At 49.5% G+C, this 16,558-nt stretch overlaps 1 protein-coding gene across 1 annotated transcript; it reads right to left on the minus strand.

Moving 5' to 3' along the window:
* Positions 1 to 1,403: 1,403 nt before the first annotated feature.
* KRT128 (keratin 128) lies at positions 1,404 to 15,482 on the minus strand. The gene is made up of 12 exons (XM_023643606.2): positions 15,450 to 15,482; positions 15,111 to 15,185; positions 9,400 to 9,484; positions 8,563 to 9,201; positions 6,315 to 6,529; positions 6,022 to 6,082; positions 5,547 to 5,642; positions 5,212 to 5,376; positions 4,232 to 4,357; positions 3,812 to 4,032; positions 3,128 to 3,162; positions 1,404 to 2,660 (listed from the first exon to the last, which is right to left on the minus strand). Exons 4-12 carry the CDS (start codon positions 9,052 to 9,054, stop codon positions 2,368 to 2,370), a joined length of 1,704 nt encoding a protein of 567 aa, XP_023499374.2. The 5' UTR covers positions 9,055 to 9,201; positions 9,400 to 9,484; positions 15,111 to 15,185; positions 15,450 to 15,482; the 3' UTR covers positions 1,404 to 2,367.
* Between the last annotated feature and the right edge of the window lie 1,076 nt (positions 15,483 to 16,558).

Raw genomic sequence — 16,558 nt, forward strand, 5'->3', positions numbered from 1 at the left:
TTTAGCTCACATTCCATTGTCCAGAAGTTAGTTTCACGGTCACCGTTATCCTCAAAGGAGGCTTGGAAATACAGTCTTTAGGTGGGTGGACACGCGCGCCTCCACACTTTCTACCCCTGCAGAAGAAAAGGAGAAACGATGCTGAGCGAGGAGCGGCCGGCTCAGGCGCGCTCCGTGTGCTGGAGGAGCGCTCCTCCGTATCCCTCCGCTGTTTAACACCGCGCGGCGGAGGCCAAATCGCTTGAGAGCGCAGCGACCGGACGACCAGCCTTGCTGGTTTGCCTGCGACTGAGTTGGGTCCTGAGACACGAGACTTTCACTTTTAAAGCCAGGATTGTCCCAGGAAAACAGAACAAGTTTGTCAATTTACCCAGAAGCCTCTCATCTCATGATCTGGCCCCACCCCCCTCCCCTTCCCCTTCTCTCTCCAGCCTTCACCAGACCTCCCGTCCTTGAAAGAACTCGTCAGCCTCCTGTCCTTTATTCAGCCTATATTGATTGACCACCTACGATGTGCTTGGCTCTTGTCACAGAGGATGTGGCACCTCCATCTAAAGCACCCCCTCCCCCTGGCTGACTCCTCCTCGTCTCTCAGGTTTGCGGTTTCAGCTTCTGGGGCTCTCCATCGGGAAGTCTGCGTCCTCCCAGTCTGGCGCCTTGTTCCTGACGCACTTCCCCAGGACAGCACTCAGATCACTGCACTCCCATTGCACACGCGCTCCCCTGGCTTCCTGCTGGACAAAGGTCTTGTCACCTTGTACCAGTGTCAAGAACAGTCTAGCACATAGTAGGTGCTCAATAGATGATGGTTGAATGAGTGCTTCCTCTCCAGGAGCCTAGGGCTTGCTGGACCCAGTAGCTGTGCCCCCCGTCCCGTCCCTGGCCCTCTTCCCTCCTCCAAGCACTCAGAACAGAGCTCACCGGGGAACTGATGACCTCGCTCCCAACCAACGCCGCTGGACCCCCGGCTGCTAGGCTGGGAACTGCTTTCTGGACGCGGCAGGAGACAAGGCAACAGAGGGCAACAGAGCTGAACTCTCGACTTGAGCCCGCAGGCTGCTGCTCCCCGCTCCACAACCTTTGGCCATTTACCTGATAATAACCCTCACAGCAATAATGAGAGCAACACCATTACCCCTTAATTAGGCAATAATGACCCCAGCTTGGCTGCCAAGCAAGGCTGAGGACCTGAAGTTCACTATTTTAAAAACAGAAGCTGAGCTTTCCCAATAAAGAGAGGAAGTACGGGTCATTTTGCTCTCCTTCCAAAGCTAAATAGAGACACAAGGCCCTTTCGTCAGCACAGGTGATGGAGTAGGGGGAACAGAGCGGGTACACGTGCGTGTGTGCGCATGCGCGCGTGCTTCAGGGAGGTGGTGGGGGTGAACCAGACTCAGGGCTCATCTGATTAGCGCATATTTTATGACTTCCCAAACAGAATGAATTTCCCACGAAGTTTATTGGAAAGTACGGCGGGGAGGGGGTTGAGCGTGTGGAGGTGAATGCAGGCAACTCTTTAAAAGGAAACACAGGAGAAGACCTTCTCCACTGACAGCTGGGGCCCAGGCTCTGTTCGCACCCTGTCTAGCCCAGCAGGTCACACTGGATGTTTATTTCAAACTGGACTCCGCCTGGAGCGTGGTCCTAAGACACATTTGTTCTTGTTGTATTTTTACTCTCCCCCCTGGAGGAGGGGAGAACATGAACTCAGCCATCCCTCACGTTACATCCAGGTGGATATCCACACTGGCCACTCAGCGAAAGGGGTGGGGCCCGGATGGCATGCCTGCACCCCCAGGTCCCCACAGACCTTCCTGTCTCCTCCTCCCTTGGTGAACACCGGGGTCTGTGAATCTATGGGAGGCAGAGTCTGGAAGCCCCAGGATGGCTCAGATGGGGCTTCAGAAAATCAAATCAAAACAAGATCATGATAAACCGTTGCAGATTGTCGGTATAAAGGCTGACCCCCATTAAGGTGGCTAACTGAGAGTTGAGTGTGATGATGGAAAAGGGGGTGTGCGTGCGTGTGCCGGTACTTCAGGATGGAGGGAGAAGAAGAGCTTTAGCTTCTGCACCTCAGAAGGGGAGGGCATGGACTGGGAGCGCTGTGGGAGCGCAGGGCGGGCAGGGGAGAAGGTGACTGAGGCCTGCAGACCCGTTGACGCGGCCTGTGAAGGGTTTCCTACGGGGCCCCAACATTTGGATGTGTGGGGAAAAAAAATTTGTTTTGGAACCTGTCTCCAAATTGCCAAAGAAAATAAACAGGTGGGAGTAGGGTCAGAGCAGATATGTGAAATGCTCGGGTCGCTGGATGCCATGAGATCAGGGCTGGAAGATTCCTCTTTGCCTCTGGGGAGTGTGGGGGACCTACAGGTTTCTGTGCCCTGAGCTGGAGCCCTGGTTTCTCGTTGAACCGGACTCCTCATTTCCTACGCCAGCATCGCTGTCTCCAGAATTCGCAACTTGAGGTCCAGATCCTTGGGAGCTCCCGCTGGCCCCTGCAGACCCCGCAGCCCTGGACGCAGATGCAGATGCCACACCCGGTTCTCTGAGGGCGCTGCCTCCCCTCGAGGAGGCTCTGTCCCCTGAGCTGAAGCCAAACGTGGTTGCACGGGAAGTAGAGGTTGCACGGGAAATAGAGACTGTGCTTGACGTCACAGCTGTGGGGAGACAGAAGGTGGGTAGGGCAGCTCTGGGCATGCCTACATGCCTTCTCAATCCCTAACACCCATCTCTCACAGAGCGTCGAGGGGCAGCTCCCTGAAGCGTCTCATAAAGCAACAATGGCCACCAATGCCAGGGCTCCCACCGGCTCCCAATGCCGGATGCCCATCCCTCCATCGGGGCCATCTCTCCACCACCAGACTCAGGGGGTCCTGAAGGCAGGACCTCCGCTTCCCCCGCCTGGAGGTGAGCATGCGATCCTAGATGCAAAGGGAACCTCAGAGCTCCTCTATTCGAATCCCCTCCTTGGGACCGCAAGACAAGACCACACAGCCAGTGTCCACACAGTGAGGTCAGGGCCCCAGCCCCCAGGCTCCTATCGGAGGGCTCTTTCCTCCTTTTGTCAAGAAAGGGCAAGGGTGACTCCCGACTGGCCAGCGAAGGGGAGCCCGCCGTTACTCACCGTAGCTCACACTGTTGGTGACTTCTCCAGACAGCCTGTTGGCACAGAAACAATCAGAATGGTCAGTAAATCTTCTGACTGGGGCTCAGGGGAGGACCACTCCCAGAAGGAAGGAGACCCTTGGTCCGATGCATAATTTGTAATTGTCTCACTCTGAAAAATACTTGGGCCCCAGAATTGTGTCAGTTCCCCGCTGGAGTGACGAGGACAGCTGTCCTCCATTCCCCTGCCCGTGCTCCCCACCCGCAGGGGGCTCATCGCCACTGTTCCTGGACTCGCTCCACTGCTCCTCGCTCCCCCGGTCCCCCAGCCTGGCCCCTCTCCATCCCTTCCCCAGCCTGGGCTCAGTCAGCCTTGCCACACTGGGCAAAACTAAGGAAAGCTGTGTCTTTTTGCTCTGTCTTTCTCAAAGGCAGGGACATCTTCCCACTTTTCCTTTTGACCCAGAGGTCCAGAGGGAAAGTTTGGAGGAGTTAAGGACTCCATACAGGGCCTGGGGCTATGCTAATCACGGGCATTCTTGACAAAGGCCCCGATTAGACACCCCCCAACTATTGATGAAGCTCAGGTGTTGTCTCAGGAATGAGTGAGTTAATGCATTGTCCCATGATACAGGTGAGAAGGCTGACACAGGGTCACTACCGACGGGCACTCGCCCATCCTCTCCCCGCCTGGGCTGCTCACCTGCTCTCCTCGCCCTCCAGCAGCTTGCGGTAGGTGGCAATCTCCACGTCCAGGGACAGCTTGGCTCCCAGCAGCTCCTGGTAGTCGCGCAGCAGCCGGGCCAGCTCCCCCTTGGCCTGCTGCAGGGCGGCCTCCACCTCAGCCAGCTTGTCCTGAGCATCTTTAAGGGCCACCTCACCCTTCCACTCTGCCTGTAGGATGGCGTCTTGCAGGGCGGCGCTCTGCCAAGGGCCAATAGCAGGTGGTAAGTGGTGCACAGGAGATCAGGGACCTACCTGTACCTGACTGTGCTTCTCTCTTGCCCACCTTCATAATTTATTGTGGAAGATGTGAGAATACAGAAAAATAGGGGAAAAAATCTATCATAAGCCCACCTCCCCACTTCCCCCAAAGGCCACCACTGCCAAGTTGCTGCCCCACCTGTTTCTTGAGGTTGGCGATTTCTGCCTGAAGTCTCTGGATAGCTCGGTTCAGCTCACTGACCTCCATCTTCATCACTTGGAGGTCATCACTCTTTCTCCCGGCAATGACCTGGAGGTCCTTGTACTGGAACCCGGAAAAGGCAAGAGTGAAAAGATAGCAAAGGGAGAGCCGACCCAGGGCTCCTCACCCCGGCTCTCTAAGTCTCTAAGTTCAACCAGGACTCGTAAGTCCTGCCCAGCCTGGTCACTGTGGCTGGAAGCAATCTCAAGAGGAGACCCATTCCTGTCTGCTGGGAATGTGTGGTCTAGCTGAGGGAACGGAACATTCCCATACAGCTTAGATAGGAACTAGCAAAGATCACCTACCCCAATCTAGACAAGAATACACCCTGGTCTGTCCTTCCCAGTCAGACCTGGAAGGGATCGATAGCAACAGGCCATCCACAATGGGAAGAAGGCTCCAACTATTTCATGTGTGGACCCGGCATTATTATTTCTGTCAAAGAACCACCATAAACTGCATTCCACTAAGCTGGGTATAAGGAAGGTCAGGCTTCCTGAAGATGTGCTTCCATAGACGTGGGCTGGGAAGGCAGCGGGGAGCATGTGCAGGTAGAAGGAAGCAGGCCTGCTTGAAACATTGCTTCCCACGGTTCATGGAATGAAGAGCTGACTGTACTGGTTTGAAAGCCACCTTGTTGTCTCCCATTGTGCCTGGGTCTGCAGCATTGAGTCAGCTACCCCTGCGTAGGACAGGCAAATCCCCAGGATGCCAGAGCCCTGGTAACTTCCAGTGGTAGCTGATCCCGAGACTTCCACAGTAGCCCTCCCCACTAATCTCCAGCACAGGACATATAAGGTCAGGTGACCCCACCAAACACAAAGCCAATGGAGCAGGTCAATCCCTAATGGCAGGAATGGGGACCCTACACACCCTCTGGCTATAACCCAGCACAGGATACTTCTCCAGGTACGCACTTTGGTCTGGTACAGGGCCTCGGCTTCAGCCTTGCTCCTCTGGGTGATTTCCTTGTACTGGGCCTTGACCTCAGAAAGGATGCTGTCCGGGTCCAGGTGCCGATTGTTGTCCATGGAGAGGACCACGTTGGTGGTGCTGACTGCCTGCTGTGCCTCGGCCAGCTCCTGTGCAGTAGGACAGGGGTGAGTCCTCAGGAAACACTCAGCACCCCCTTTTGGGTTCCCAGAGCCAACTCACCACCAGCCCCCCAGGGGCAGACCAGGGAACCTTCTCCCTTTTCCTTGGTTTTCCAAGCAGCCCAGGGGCTCCCAGAAAGCTTAAGCCCCAAACTTACGGCAGCATAGAGGACTTGCAGGAATTCGATCTCCTGCTGCAGGGCATCCACCTTGGCACTGAGGTCCACCTTGACCACGTAGGCACTGTCAACATCCTAAAAGAAAGGAAGGAGCGGGCTCCAGGGGGCTGGAAGAACTTGACCTGCGCTGTCAGGATGCCAGAGGGAGAACAGCATCCATAGGCAAGCACTGAGGGAAGATCAATTCTCCACCCAGAAACTAGCAGAGTGGGGACAGTGCCAAGTGGATTTGGAGGCTGAGCGATGACATCCTTAAGAAGTTGAGAACAGGACTTTTGAGCTAGAAATCAATGTCTTCATTCTTATTATTTAATGCAGTCTTGTACCCAGCACTGTGCTGACCTGGAGGTTAACTGGGGTCGGAGATTATTCACAGCTGAGGAAACTGAGCCCAGCGCCCAGCAGGGTGAGAATATCAGAACTGAGACCTAGGGGAGAAAGCCAGCCGCCTCACCTTCTTCAACACCACAAAGTCATTCTCAGCATTTGTCCTGCTGTTGATTTCTGCTTTGTATCTGGTGGGATTCAGTAGATAGGAAGACTGTTAGGTTTCAAGACATTCAGTTTTCTCTGCCCTGAACTTACATCCACAAACAGATTCACAAGAAAAAAACAAACAGAAAGAGATCCCAAGGATTCCTGTAAAGAGGCCAGTTCTAGGCCATAGCACTTCTTTCAGACCTAGACCTGGGAGCCACATGCATTTTGGCCCAACACCAACTGTCCCACCTTCGCCTGCTCACTCACTTCTTCTGGTATTCCTCCACGGAACCCTGGATGGTCTTCAGCTCTGCTTCCTGCCGGGTCTTCTCTGCCATGAACTTGTCCATCTGCCTCCTGAGGTTGCCGATATAGCCCTCCAAGACGGGCTGCAGGCTGGGGGTGCGAATGCTGACATCCAGCTGCTGCAGCAGCTCCCACTTGGTCTGTAGCACCTGGTTCTGCTGCTCCAGGAACCGCACCTGGAAACAGGAAGTCCACGGGCTCAGTCCCAGGAGACAGCCAGAGTGGGCTTGAGAAGTCCCTGCTGGCCTGGCAAGAGTGACGAGTGAGGCGTTAATTCTCAACATGCTATGGTAGAGTTTAGTTAGCCCTATTATTTGGGTAGATTTCAGGTATGTGGAAACTGACAATTGCTTAGAGCAGGGGTGCTCAAACTCTAGAGAATATTAGAATCGATCACTTGGAAGGTCATACACAACATGGAGGACCAGGTGTCTTAATGCAGGATGGAGTCTAGGCTACCGAGATTCCTAGACTGTTTACCAAGATTCCTAGCTGATTCTGATTCCCTCCAAAGTATGAGAACCACTGGCCCAGATCATTTGGAAAGAGGAGATGTCAGAAGACTCATCAATAAGCCAAGAAAACCACTCACTCTTGGGAATGTGCTTTTACCAAACAGCCTCGACTGTTTGATGCAGACAAAACAGTCCCTTTCCTCACCCTCCTCAGTGTTTTCCTGACATTGCAAGTGACAGTGCAATGAGTGGCAAAAGAGAAGAATTAACAGTTAATAAGTACCTCGAATTTTTTGAGCACCTTCCTGGTAAAGCGCACGGGACACTTTCTCTGCACAGTGAGAAAACCTCCGCCCTCCTCCTCCCCCTCCTCCCGCCCCCATCTCACAGCACAGCAAACCAAAGAAGAACCTGGTTTAGTTCACTTTTTCCCCCAGCCAGAGCTTTAATGAAGCAGGAACCTGTACACTTTCCCACCTTGTCTTTTTTCAGCTTCATTGAGGTGTAATTGACAATAAAAGTGTGATATATTTAAAGTGTACAACGTGGTGATTTGACATGGGTATCCATCGTGAAAGGATTCCCGCAATCAAGTTATTAACACATCCATCACCTTGCATATTTACCTTTTCTTTTTCTTTTTTGGTGAGAACACTTAAATTCTACTCTCTCAGCAAATTTCCCTTATACAGTACAGCATTATCAAGCGTGGTCACCAAGAAAGAACAGAGTTCTTTAATGCACCATCTAACCTGGTAAGGCTGCCCTAACCCCAGAGCTCTGGGCACATTCGCCAGTTCTACTTTGCTTCTCACTGGCTTCTCCTGATGTTTTCCCGGCTCTGAGTGTATGCAGCAGTGCAAATCCCTAGCAGCTCCCCCCTAAGGAAGAGCACCCTGGGAAAGGTGGGGGTAGGCAGAACTAGAGCCTTCCTCCCAGACAGTCCTGACCTTCCCAGTGGTGCAAACTCAGGATGCAGCCTTCCTGCCCCTCACCTCCCCCCAGATTCAAAGTAAACCTCTATCCAAGGTTGGTCCGAGCAATTGTTTGGCATAGCTGGCATAAGAAGTCTGGCCTCATTTTGGTGTCGAGACTGGATGAGATCTGAAGGTCAGCGTTCTTCAGGGCTGTAAATGTCGTTCACCACTCCCAGCCTGACCAACAGCATTGAAAAATCACCTGGCCAAGTCATTTGCATGGGCCCCATGCTCCTTTTCCAGAGCCCATTAAATGGGCACTGTCTGATTTTTGTGGTCTCTGCTCTCTGGCTTTGAGAATGGAAATGTCAGCTTGCTCAGAGATAACCTCCTAGACACAGAATCCTGTGGCAACTTACGGGGAAGAAACCATTTGTCAACGTCAATGCATCCACTCACAAGACACCCACTGACCCATCCGACTTCTTTAAGCCTGGACCTGTCAGCCCGCTCTAACCTACTATGCATGCAGGAGGGATCACCTTTATTTCAGGGTGAGTCTGCAAGGCCCTCAGTTTGACTTGGCAGTGACAGGTTGCTGAGGGTCAGATCCAGTCTCCCAGGGAGGCTTGGAGAATGTGGGAAACAAAGTGGGCACCTTCCACCAGGGCCAACTTTAAGAGACAGGGACGGAACTAGTTGACCTCAGATAATCTAGACCTGCGCTGTCCGATACGGAAGCCACTGGCCACATTTCCACCATTGCAGAAAGACCTTTCTGCAGGTCCCTGGAATATTTCAGGCCTGGCTGGCCGGCCTCCAGGCATTAGCACTCACCTCGTCAATGAAGGAGGCGAACTTGTTGTTGAGTTCCTTGATCTGCTCCCGCTCCTGCTGCTTCACCTCCTGCGCCTCAGGGTCAATCTTCACATCCAGAGGCTCCAACAAGCTTTGGTTGGTTACAACTTCCTGGATGCCCCGAGGGCAGACTGCTGGGCCTGCAGACCCCAGACCTCCAAAACCACCTCCGAGGCCAAAGCCCACCCCACAGAGGCTGCCCCTCCCCAAACACGCACCCCTGAAGCTTCCCAGACTGCCACCAGGGCCCAGGCCTCCAGCTACACGGGTGGAGATGCTCTTGCTCCCACCAAGGCTGATGAGACTCCGACTACTGTAACCTCCAGGGCGGGCAGAGCCGTGGCAGCCGCCGCTGCTCTTGCGGACCGACAGCAAGCTCCCTGCCCTTCTCCAGCACCCTCCTGGTAGGGTGGCCGAGCCACTGCTGAAGCTTCCCCTCTGGCACCTCATGGCATAGACCTGCCTACTCATGGTGACTCAAGAGGAGTGAGTGACACCAAGAAGGTGGGAAGGAGGTGTCTCGGTGTTTCCCTGCTGGGGTGCGGAGGGCTCCCCTTATATAGTTCCTGGAGTTGGCAGCTGGCCAAGGACAGGTTCCTGGGTTTGGCTCCCCTGAAGCTGAAAGTGACAAGAAAATAAATAACACTATCTGCTTGGGAACAGTATGTCAAATAATGATTGCTTAGTTAGCAGGGTTTTCTAATTATTACTTATCTATCAACTATCTGCTGACCTAGGCACTGTGAAGTGTGTGTGATCCCACCCAAAGCTGTCAGATAGGGTGTTTGCTGAGACTGTTGGGGTTTCAACACTTACAGTTTCTGCCGGAGCGGTATTGAAACTCAAGATACATCTCCTTGAAGCTTTAGGACAATGACGCTGATGAATTAGAAACTGATATCTAGAAAAAATGGCGATTCAAAGAGACCCACTCAATGGAATTTTCTATAGTTGGTGGGAATTGCTTCTGCCTCCCTGCCAAACATTTGTTTTTCCCCAAAGAATAGAGAATAGTTAAATAAACTGTGTCTATCGATGCAATATTATACAGACGATAAAAATGGTGGTGACAGGGTTTATGCAAACATTGAATAATCAATATGAACGCTAAAACCCAGGCAGAGAAAGAAGGCTGGACGAGGACTGGAGATACAGTGTGAGCATAGCTATATTCTTTTTAAAAATGACTAAGCCTAAATATTTTAGAAAAGTAGGTTAAAAAAATATATACATCAAAGTGTTAGTGTTAGTTGTTTCATGCAATGGTTGATTTTTAAATTTTCCATCTTTCTCCTTCTCCAAGTTTAAAATAATGAGCAGGTAGTATTTTTATAATGGAAGCGTCCAGCCCTGTGAGGCTGCAGACTCCTCTGCAGGCAGCCGAGAAAGCCCCTCTAGAAAACACTCAGGCAGGCCAAGGACCCTGATCCCTTCTTTTGGTCACTCCATAACTATGAGGGCAGCTGACGGAAGGAATATTCTGGACTCAAGCTCCTCTCACTAGCTGTCACCTAGACCAGGAAAATGTAGATCACCACACTGACTAGGGTCCCATCTTGGGCCTTTAATTCTCCTCTTCTGCCTGAAACTGCAGGCCCGGCACAGGTCATCTTGCACACCTGCATGTGCACACTTGCACTGGCAGGGCTCAGCAACCTCTCTCAGTTGGTCTCCTTCTCTGGACCCCAGGGAGAAGCTGAGATGTCTCCCCCACCCTATAATCATGTACCCTCCCTGCTCAGACAGGCCTCAGTAGCCGTCCCCACCCATTGTATGTCACCCCTAATCCCGTCACCAGGAGGAGATCCAGCTAAAGGAAGAGAACAGCCTGGGGTATAGTGGAAATGATGTGGGGTGTAAGATCAGAGCCTTGATTTTTCATTCTAGCTCCACTACTTCCTAGTCTTGTCATCTGTCAAATGGGGTGATAATGACACGTCCTTACTACTTAACCAGAGTTATAGAAACTGTCCAAGAGAATGACAGGAAATGTTAGCTTTTACCTTTGACATTTGACAAAGCTAAATGTCAAAGTCCGTGTCTTTCCCCAGCAGCAATCTCATTTAATCCTCACAGCAGCATTATGAGGTAGACGTTATTATTATTATTTTTGTTTGCTTTTCGGAAGTGGAAACTAAGATTCAAAAGATTAAGTGCTTTGCCCAAATGGTACAACCAGTCAAATAGCAGATGCGGGATTTGAACCACGGCTGACTGATTCCAGAACTGAGTACATAAATGTTGAATGGATTCCATAAAAACTGAAGAGCCAGGGCCTGGGGGCCCTGCTGGGAGGTGGTAAACCTCGAGCAGGCTTCAGAGGAGGGGAGGAAGCAGGGTCATTACAGAGCCGGGGTGGGGGAGGGGCCGGCAGTAGCCCCACTAGACGTGAGGCGTGGGAAAGAGGGGTCTGCGGCGGGTCACAGAAAACAAGAAGGCTGTGAGTAAGACAGAGGTGAGGGGACAGGCCAAGTCAAGGCGGAAGAAATTAACGGTGACAAAAGCAACAGAAGTAGGTACTGCGGGCTCCAGGCAGAAGCAGAACATGCCTGTGCAACCCTCTCTATTTTTAACTTTTCCTCCTTAGACTTTTATTCCAGGAGAGAATATTTGTGACCATTAGGTAGGCAAAGATTTCTCAGCTAGGACCCTGAAAGCCCAAAATATTTTTAAATATTGATAAATTGGAATTCAGCAACATTAAAAACTTTTGCTCTTTGTAAGATGCCATTAAGGAAAATGAAAAGACAAGCCACACACTGGGAGAAAATATTTGCAAGACATCTATTTGACAAAGGACTGTTATCCAGAATATATAAAGAACCTCTGCAACTCAATAATAAGTCAAGCCACCCAATAAAAACCTGCACAAGACTGGAACAGACACTTCCCAAAAGGTGTACAAATGGCCAATAAGCACAAGAAAAGATGTTGATCATCACCAGCCATCAGAAAAGTGTTATGATGTGTTATTAAAACTACAATGAGCTAATATACACATCCATAGACTGGCAATACCCATTGTTGCAGAGGAGGTGGAACAACTGGAAGGCTGATGGAAATGTAACGCCAGACACTCCCTGCCTAGGAGGGGGCGTTCTGGGCCTTGTGGTAAGTGGACATTGAATTTCATAACAAAATGCCAAATTATTTTCCACAGTACCTGTGCAGTTTTGCATTTCCAACAGCAATGCGTGAGAGTTCCAGTTGCTCCGCATCCTCTCCAGCCCTCGGTATTTTCGCTTGTTTGTTTTGTTTTAGACATTAAAACAGCTTGTAGGGTCTCCTTGTGGCTTCAGTTTGCATTTCTCTAGCGACTAAAGCTGTTGAGGATCTTTTCATGTTTTTATTTACCATCTCTGTCGCTTTTCTGAAGAAGCATCTGTTCAAATCTTTTGCCTATTTCTTTCTTTCTTTTGTATTGAGGTAAGTTTATAACGTTATGTAAATTTCAGGGTGTGCATCATTATGTTTTGACTTCCTTACGTCATATTCACCACCAAACGTCTAGTTGCCTTCCATCACTGTACAAATGTGCCTTGCCCATTTATACTGATTTGTTTTGTTTTCTTATTAATGAGTTTTGAGAATTCTTTATATATTTTAGATACAAGTCCTTTATCAGATATGTGTTTTGCAAATGTTTTTGCCCAGCTGTGGCTTGTCTTTTCATTCTCTTTACAGGGTATTTCACAGAGAATAAGTTTTTAATCTTGATGAAGTTTAATTTTTAATCTTTTTCTCTTACAGTTTATGATTTGGGTGTTGCATCTAAGAAATCTTTGCCTAACCCGAGGTCACAAAGACTTTCTCTTATGGTTTCTTCTAGAATATTTATAGTCTATATCTGACTCTGTATTCGGTTTCATCAATCTATGTGTCCACCCTTTAACCAATACCACACTGTCTTGGTTACTATAATGTCTTGAAATCAAGTAATCTGAGTCCTCTAACATTTTTTTTCAAAATTATTTTGGTTAGTTCAGGGATTTTGCATTTCCGTGTACATTCTTATCAATCTCTACAAAAAATCTTGCTGCGATTTTGATTGGGATTTTATTGAGCATAGATTAAATTGGGAAGAGTTGACATCTTAGCAATATGAGTCTTCCAATCCATGAATATGGTTTATCTCTCCATCTATTTCGGTCTTCTTTGATTTCTCTTATCAGTGTTTTTCGGTTTTGAGCATACACATGATGCACAATTTTTTTTTACCTGTATGTCTAACTACACTTTCTTGGTGCTATTGTAAACGATACTGCCTTATTAATTTCAATTTTCAATTGTTTACTGATAGTTTGCAGCCTGTAACCTTGCCGAAATTCATGTTATTAGTTCCAGAAGCTTTTGTACAGAATCTTTGACATAATCACCTCATAAACAAATGAAATCAGTTTTATTTCCTCCTTCCAATCTGTATGGTTTTATTGCTTTCTCTGGCATTATTGCGCTGTTTAGGAATTCTAGTATGATGCTGAGTAGGAGCAGAAACAGCAGATATCCTTGTCTGTTCCCAGTCTTAGGGGACAAGCATTAAGGCTTTTACCATTAAGTATGCTAGCTGTAGGTTTTTGTAGATGTCCTTTGTCAGGCTAAGGAAGTTCCCTTCTACTCCTAGTTTGTTAAGTGTTTTTTAATCATGAAAGGATATTGAATTTTGTCAAAAAAATGTTTTGCCTCTATTGAGATGACTTTATATTTTTTTCTTCTATAATATGTCAATATGGTGAATACATTCATTGATTCAATGAGTGTTGAACCAGCCTTTCATTTCTGGGATAAATCTCACCTGGTCGTGATGTATTATCTCTTTAATAATTTCTGGATTCTACTTGCTCATATTTTGTTGAGAATTTCTGAAACTATATTCATGAAAGATTTGGTCTTTAGTTTCTTTTTCTATAATGTCTTTGTCTGGTTTTGGTGTCAGGGTGCTGCTGGCCTTATAAAACAAGATGAAATGTGTCCCTCTTCTATATTCTGGAAAAGTTTATATAAAATAAATTATTTCTTATTAATAATTAAAATTTAATAATATTATTTAAAAATAATGTTATTTTAAAAATTTAATAAGTATTAAAAATTTTAAATTTCTTAATAATTAATAATATTTCTTATCAATAATTAATATTAATCTTAATAATAATTAATAATTAATAAATAAAAAATTATTTCTTAATCAATCCCACATATCCTTCAGTGCCTGCATGTAAAATCATGTCACCTATGAAGCTTTCCTCAGTCCCACAGTACTGTCTATAACTCTGGTAATGATAGTAACAACAATAAGTGGCCTACGGCACCGCACTCTTATGACGGCGCAGGTCCTATGGAATAAACATTTGGCGTTTATTATTATGCATAACATCCCCAGAAACCCTGAGCTCAGAGTTGCTAAATAAATTGCCTAAAGTCACACATTCTTTCATCTGATCATCAATTTTTTATTGAGTATCTACTAAACTTTAAGGTACCACGAACTAAACCCAGCACAGTCTGCTCGCTCAGCCTCCCTTAGTGTTTCTCAAAGCCTGGCCCTTGCATCACCAGTATCAGAAGCCCCTAGAAGCTCATTAAAAATGCATATTTCCAGACCCCACTCCAATCCTCTGTAGTGGAAACTCAGGGAGGAGAGGGGGTGTTGCAGGCAGGAAAGTGCATGCTGAATGAGGTCCCCAGGTGATTTTAAGGCACCACTGTACTCCCGGAGTAGCTCTATGTTACACGCTGTCTTATTTCAATAGCTATCTGTAAAGTTCTCATCCATCCCCTAGCTGGACTGTGAGCTCCCCGTGGCATGCGGTGTCTTGTGAGTGTTGGTATCCCCAAAATAGCCAAGTGCAGTGCCCTGCCCACAGTCATTGTCCGACAGACAGTCACAGAACTACAATGAAGTGGGGTGAAAACGACGCAGAGCTTCAGATACTCGTGCCCATCTACATGCAGTGCCTCTCGGGCTGGGTGCCCAATCCCCCACTGGGCTGGGAGGCTGGAGGAACGAGACCGGCCCACCCAGCAGCACAGACAGGGCTCTTTCATCAGACCTGGGGGGGCATGTAGCGATAATCCCCTTCCATCTCCTTTAACCCGTGCAGAAATCCAGCCTTGAGAGGAGAGGTGACTGGTCCAGTGTCGCACAATGATTCCCCCAAGAAGCAGCTCAGCGTTTAAGTCTCGCAACTCCCCGAGACAAAGCCTTGCCCACTTCTCAGCAGGTAGAAGCATGAGCATTCCCTTCAAGTGGGCTTCCTGGAGGAGGCAAGCTGTCCAAGGACTCTCATTTGAGTTGACAGGGAAGAAAGAGTTTGGTGCAGGGGAGGAAAGAAGCTCATTTAAATTCCTACTAAGACTCACTCACTAGCAGAGAAAGGGAGGGAACCACAAGAGGGAGGGTGTCCCACATATTCTGCAACCTCATCAGGATATGAATAGTTAGCCTAGTTCCCTACGGAAATAGAGCTCGTAGCATCCTTCTGCCTGCGCCCATCTCCCTTTTGAAGCCCAAGACCTGACGAGTCACTTACCAGGTTTGACGGAGGACGGCAGAGGCCCTGGCGGGAAGGGTGTGACCCAGATGCTGGACTCGTCTCCTGGGACTCCTAGGAGGGAAAGGGGACTCTGTTCCTCCAGCTGACCCCTCAGTCCATTACCTGCTTAGAGACGGATTTCTTTCAGCCCCAGGCCCGTACCCCTGAGTTAACTTGCAAGGCTAAATCAGCTACTGGAGTCCAACATGAGCATAACATGTGTCTGAGTCCATCTGAAAAGAGGAACTGAGGCCCAGGCAAGGAGGAGTGAGGAGCTGCTCACCACAGACGGAGACTCGCACCACTGAGTCTCAGGCAATAAACCTGCCGTCTTACCTGCCTCACCTCCTTTCCCCTCAGAAGGTTACCAGAACGGCTCACCGTTCCCGAAGCCTTTATAAACAGTGTGTGAATTGGGGGTGGAGGCCTGGTTTCCACGCCCGCCCTGAGCCTATCTATTTCCTTACCCACCTGGGAGGTTCAGATTCACAGACTGCTAAAGCTCCCCTCCGGCCCCAGATGTCTGGGACAGTAGTCCCTGGTTAAGGTCACGTTCGTGAGTGTGTGGTATATACACCCTAAAACAGCCGGGCCCCCTACACTTCTCCTTCCCAGCCTGCGCCCTCGCGTCCACAGGCCTCTCCCACCTGACCAAGGCCTGGGCAGCAGTCAGGGCCCTTCTCTGAGTGGCACATCATCCTAGAATAGTCGACCTCAGGTACTGCCACCTTGCCACCTGCAGACTTCAGACCCCTTCCTGCCCTGCACCCTCACACCTGGGGCTGGTGGTCTGGGGATAGGGGAAGCCATCTATTCCCCACTAACACTTGCCTCTGCATTTCTCAAAGCCATCTCCGCAGCCTCTAGGAACAGGGAGAGGCTCTCAGACTCAACGAAGTCCTCACCAAGGGTTTGAAGCTGGAGTCCACTGAAAGAGCAAAGAACCCCCTGGGCTCTTTTTTCTGAGGTGTTTTGAGCCACATCTGCTGCTTCTGAATGCACGAAGTTGACGTGACCCCACCTAAGCTACCAACTCCCATTTGGGCAACTCTGGCCAGTCTAAGACCAACCCCAAGAGCCCGTCCCACCTGCCTGGCCATTCCCGAGCTCCCAGGAGGCCCCGGTCAGGGGACAAGGCCATTTTGGGGGAAGAGCTGAAACCATCTTCACACCCACGGGAGAAGGCTGCCCTGACTGGGCCGTCACGGGTAGAGGCTCCCAGAAGGTTGCTGGAGGAGGAGACGAAGAAGGGTCCACTATCTGCTGAGTGTGTTGGGGGACTTCTCTGAAGGAAGGGGGGTTCTGAATGTTCTGTGAAAATAGCAGTCCTATCACTGCACAGTCCTCCAGAGACTTTTCCAGATACGCTCCTTCTGTCTTGTTGGGAGGCCCCACGCCCCCCTCACGGGGGACAGGGAGCCCATGACCCGTCGAGCTGAAGACAT

This window comes from Equus caballus, chromosome 6, assembly GCF_041296265.1.
Source record: "Equus caballus isolate H_3958 breed thoroughbred chromosome 6, TB-T2T, whole genome shotgun sequence".
Taxonomy (NCBI): Eukaryota; Metazoa; Chordata; class Mammalia; order Perissodactyla; family Equidae; genus Equus; species Equus caballus.

What these genes read in the sequence shown, in the direction of transcription:
- KRT128 (XM_023643606.2), bottom strand. Translation starts at nt 9,054, where the DNA reads ATGAGTAGGCAGGTCTATGCCATGAGGTGCCAGAGGGGAAGCTTCAGC. An exon ending in TGCAAGTCCTCTATGCTGCC is followed by an intron (nt 5,377 to 5,546) that starts GTAAGTTTGGGG and finishes CCTACTGCACAG; the next exon opens with GAGCTGGCCGAGGCACAGCA. An exon ending in TCGCCAACCTCAAGAAACAG is followed by an intron (nt 4,033 to 4,231) that starts GTGGGGCAGCAA and finishes GGCCCTTGGCAG; the next exon opens with AGCGCCGCCCTGCAAGACGC.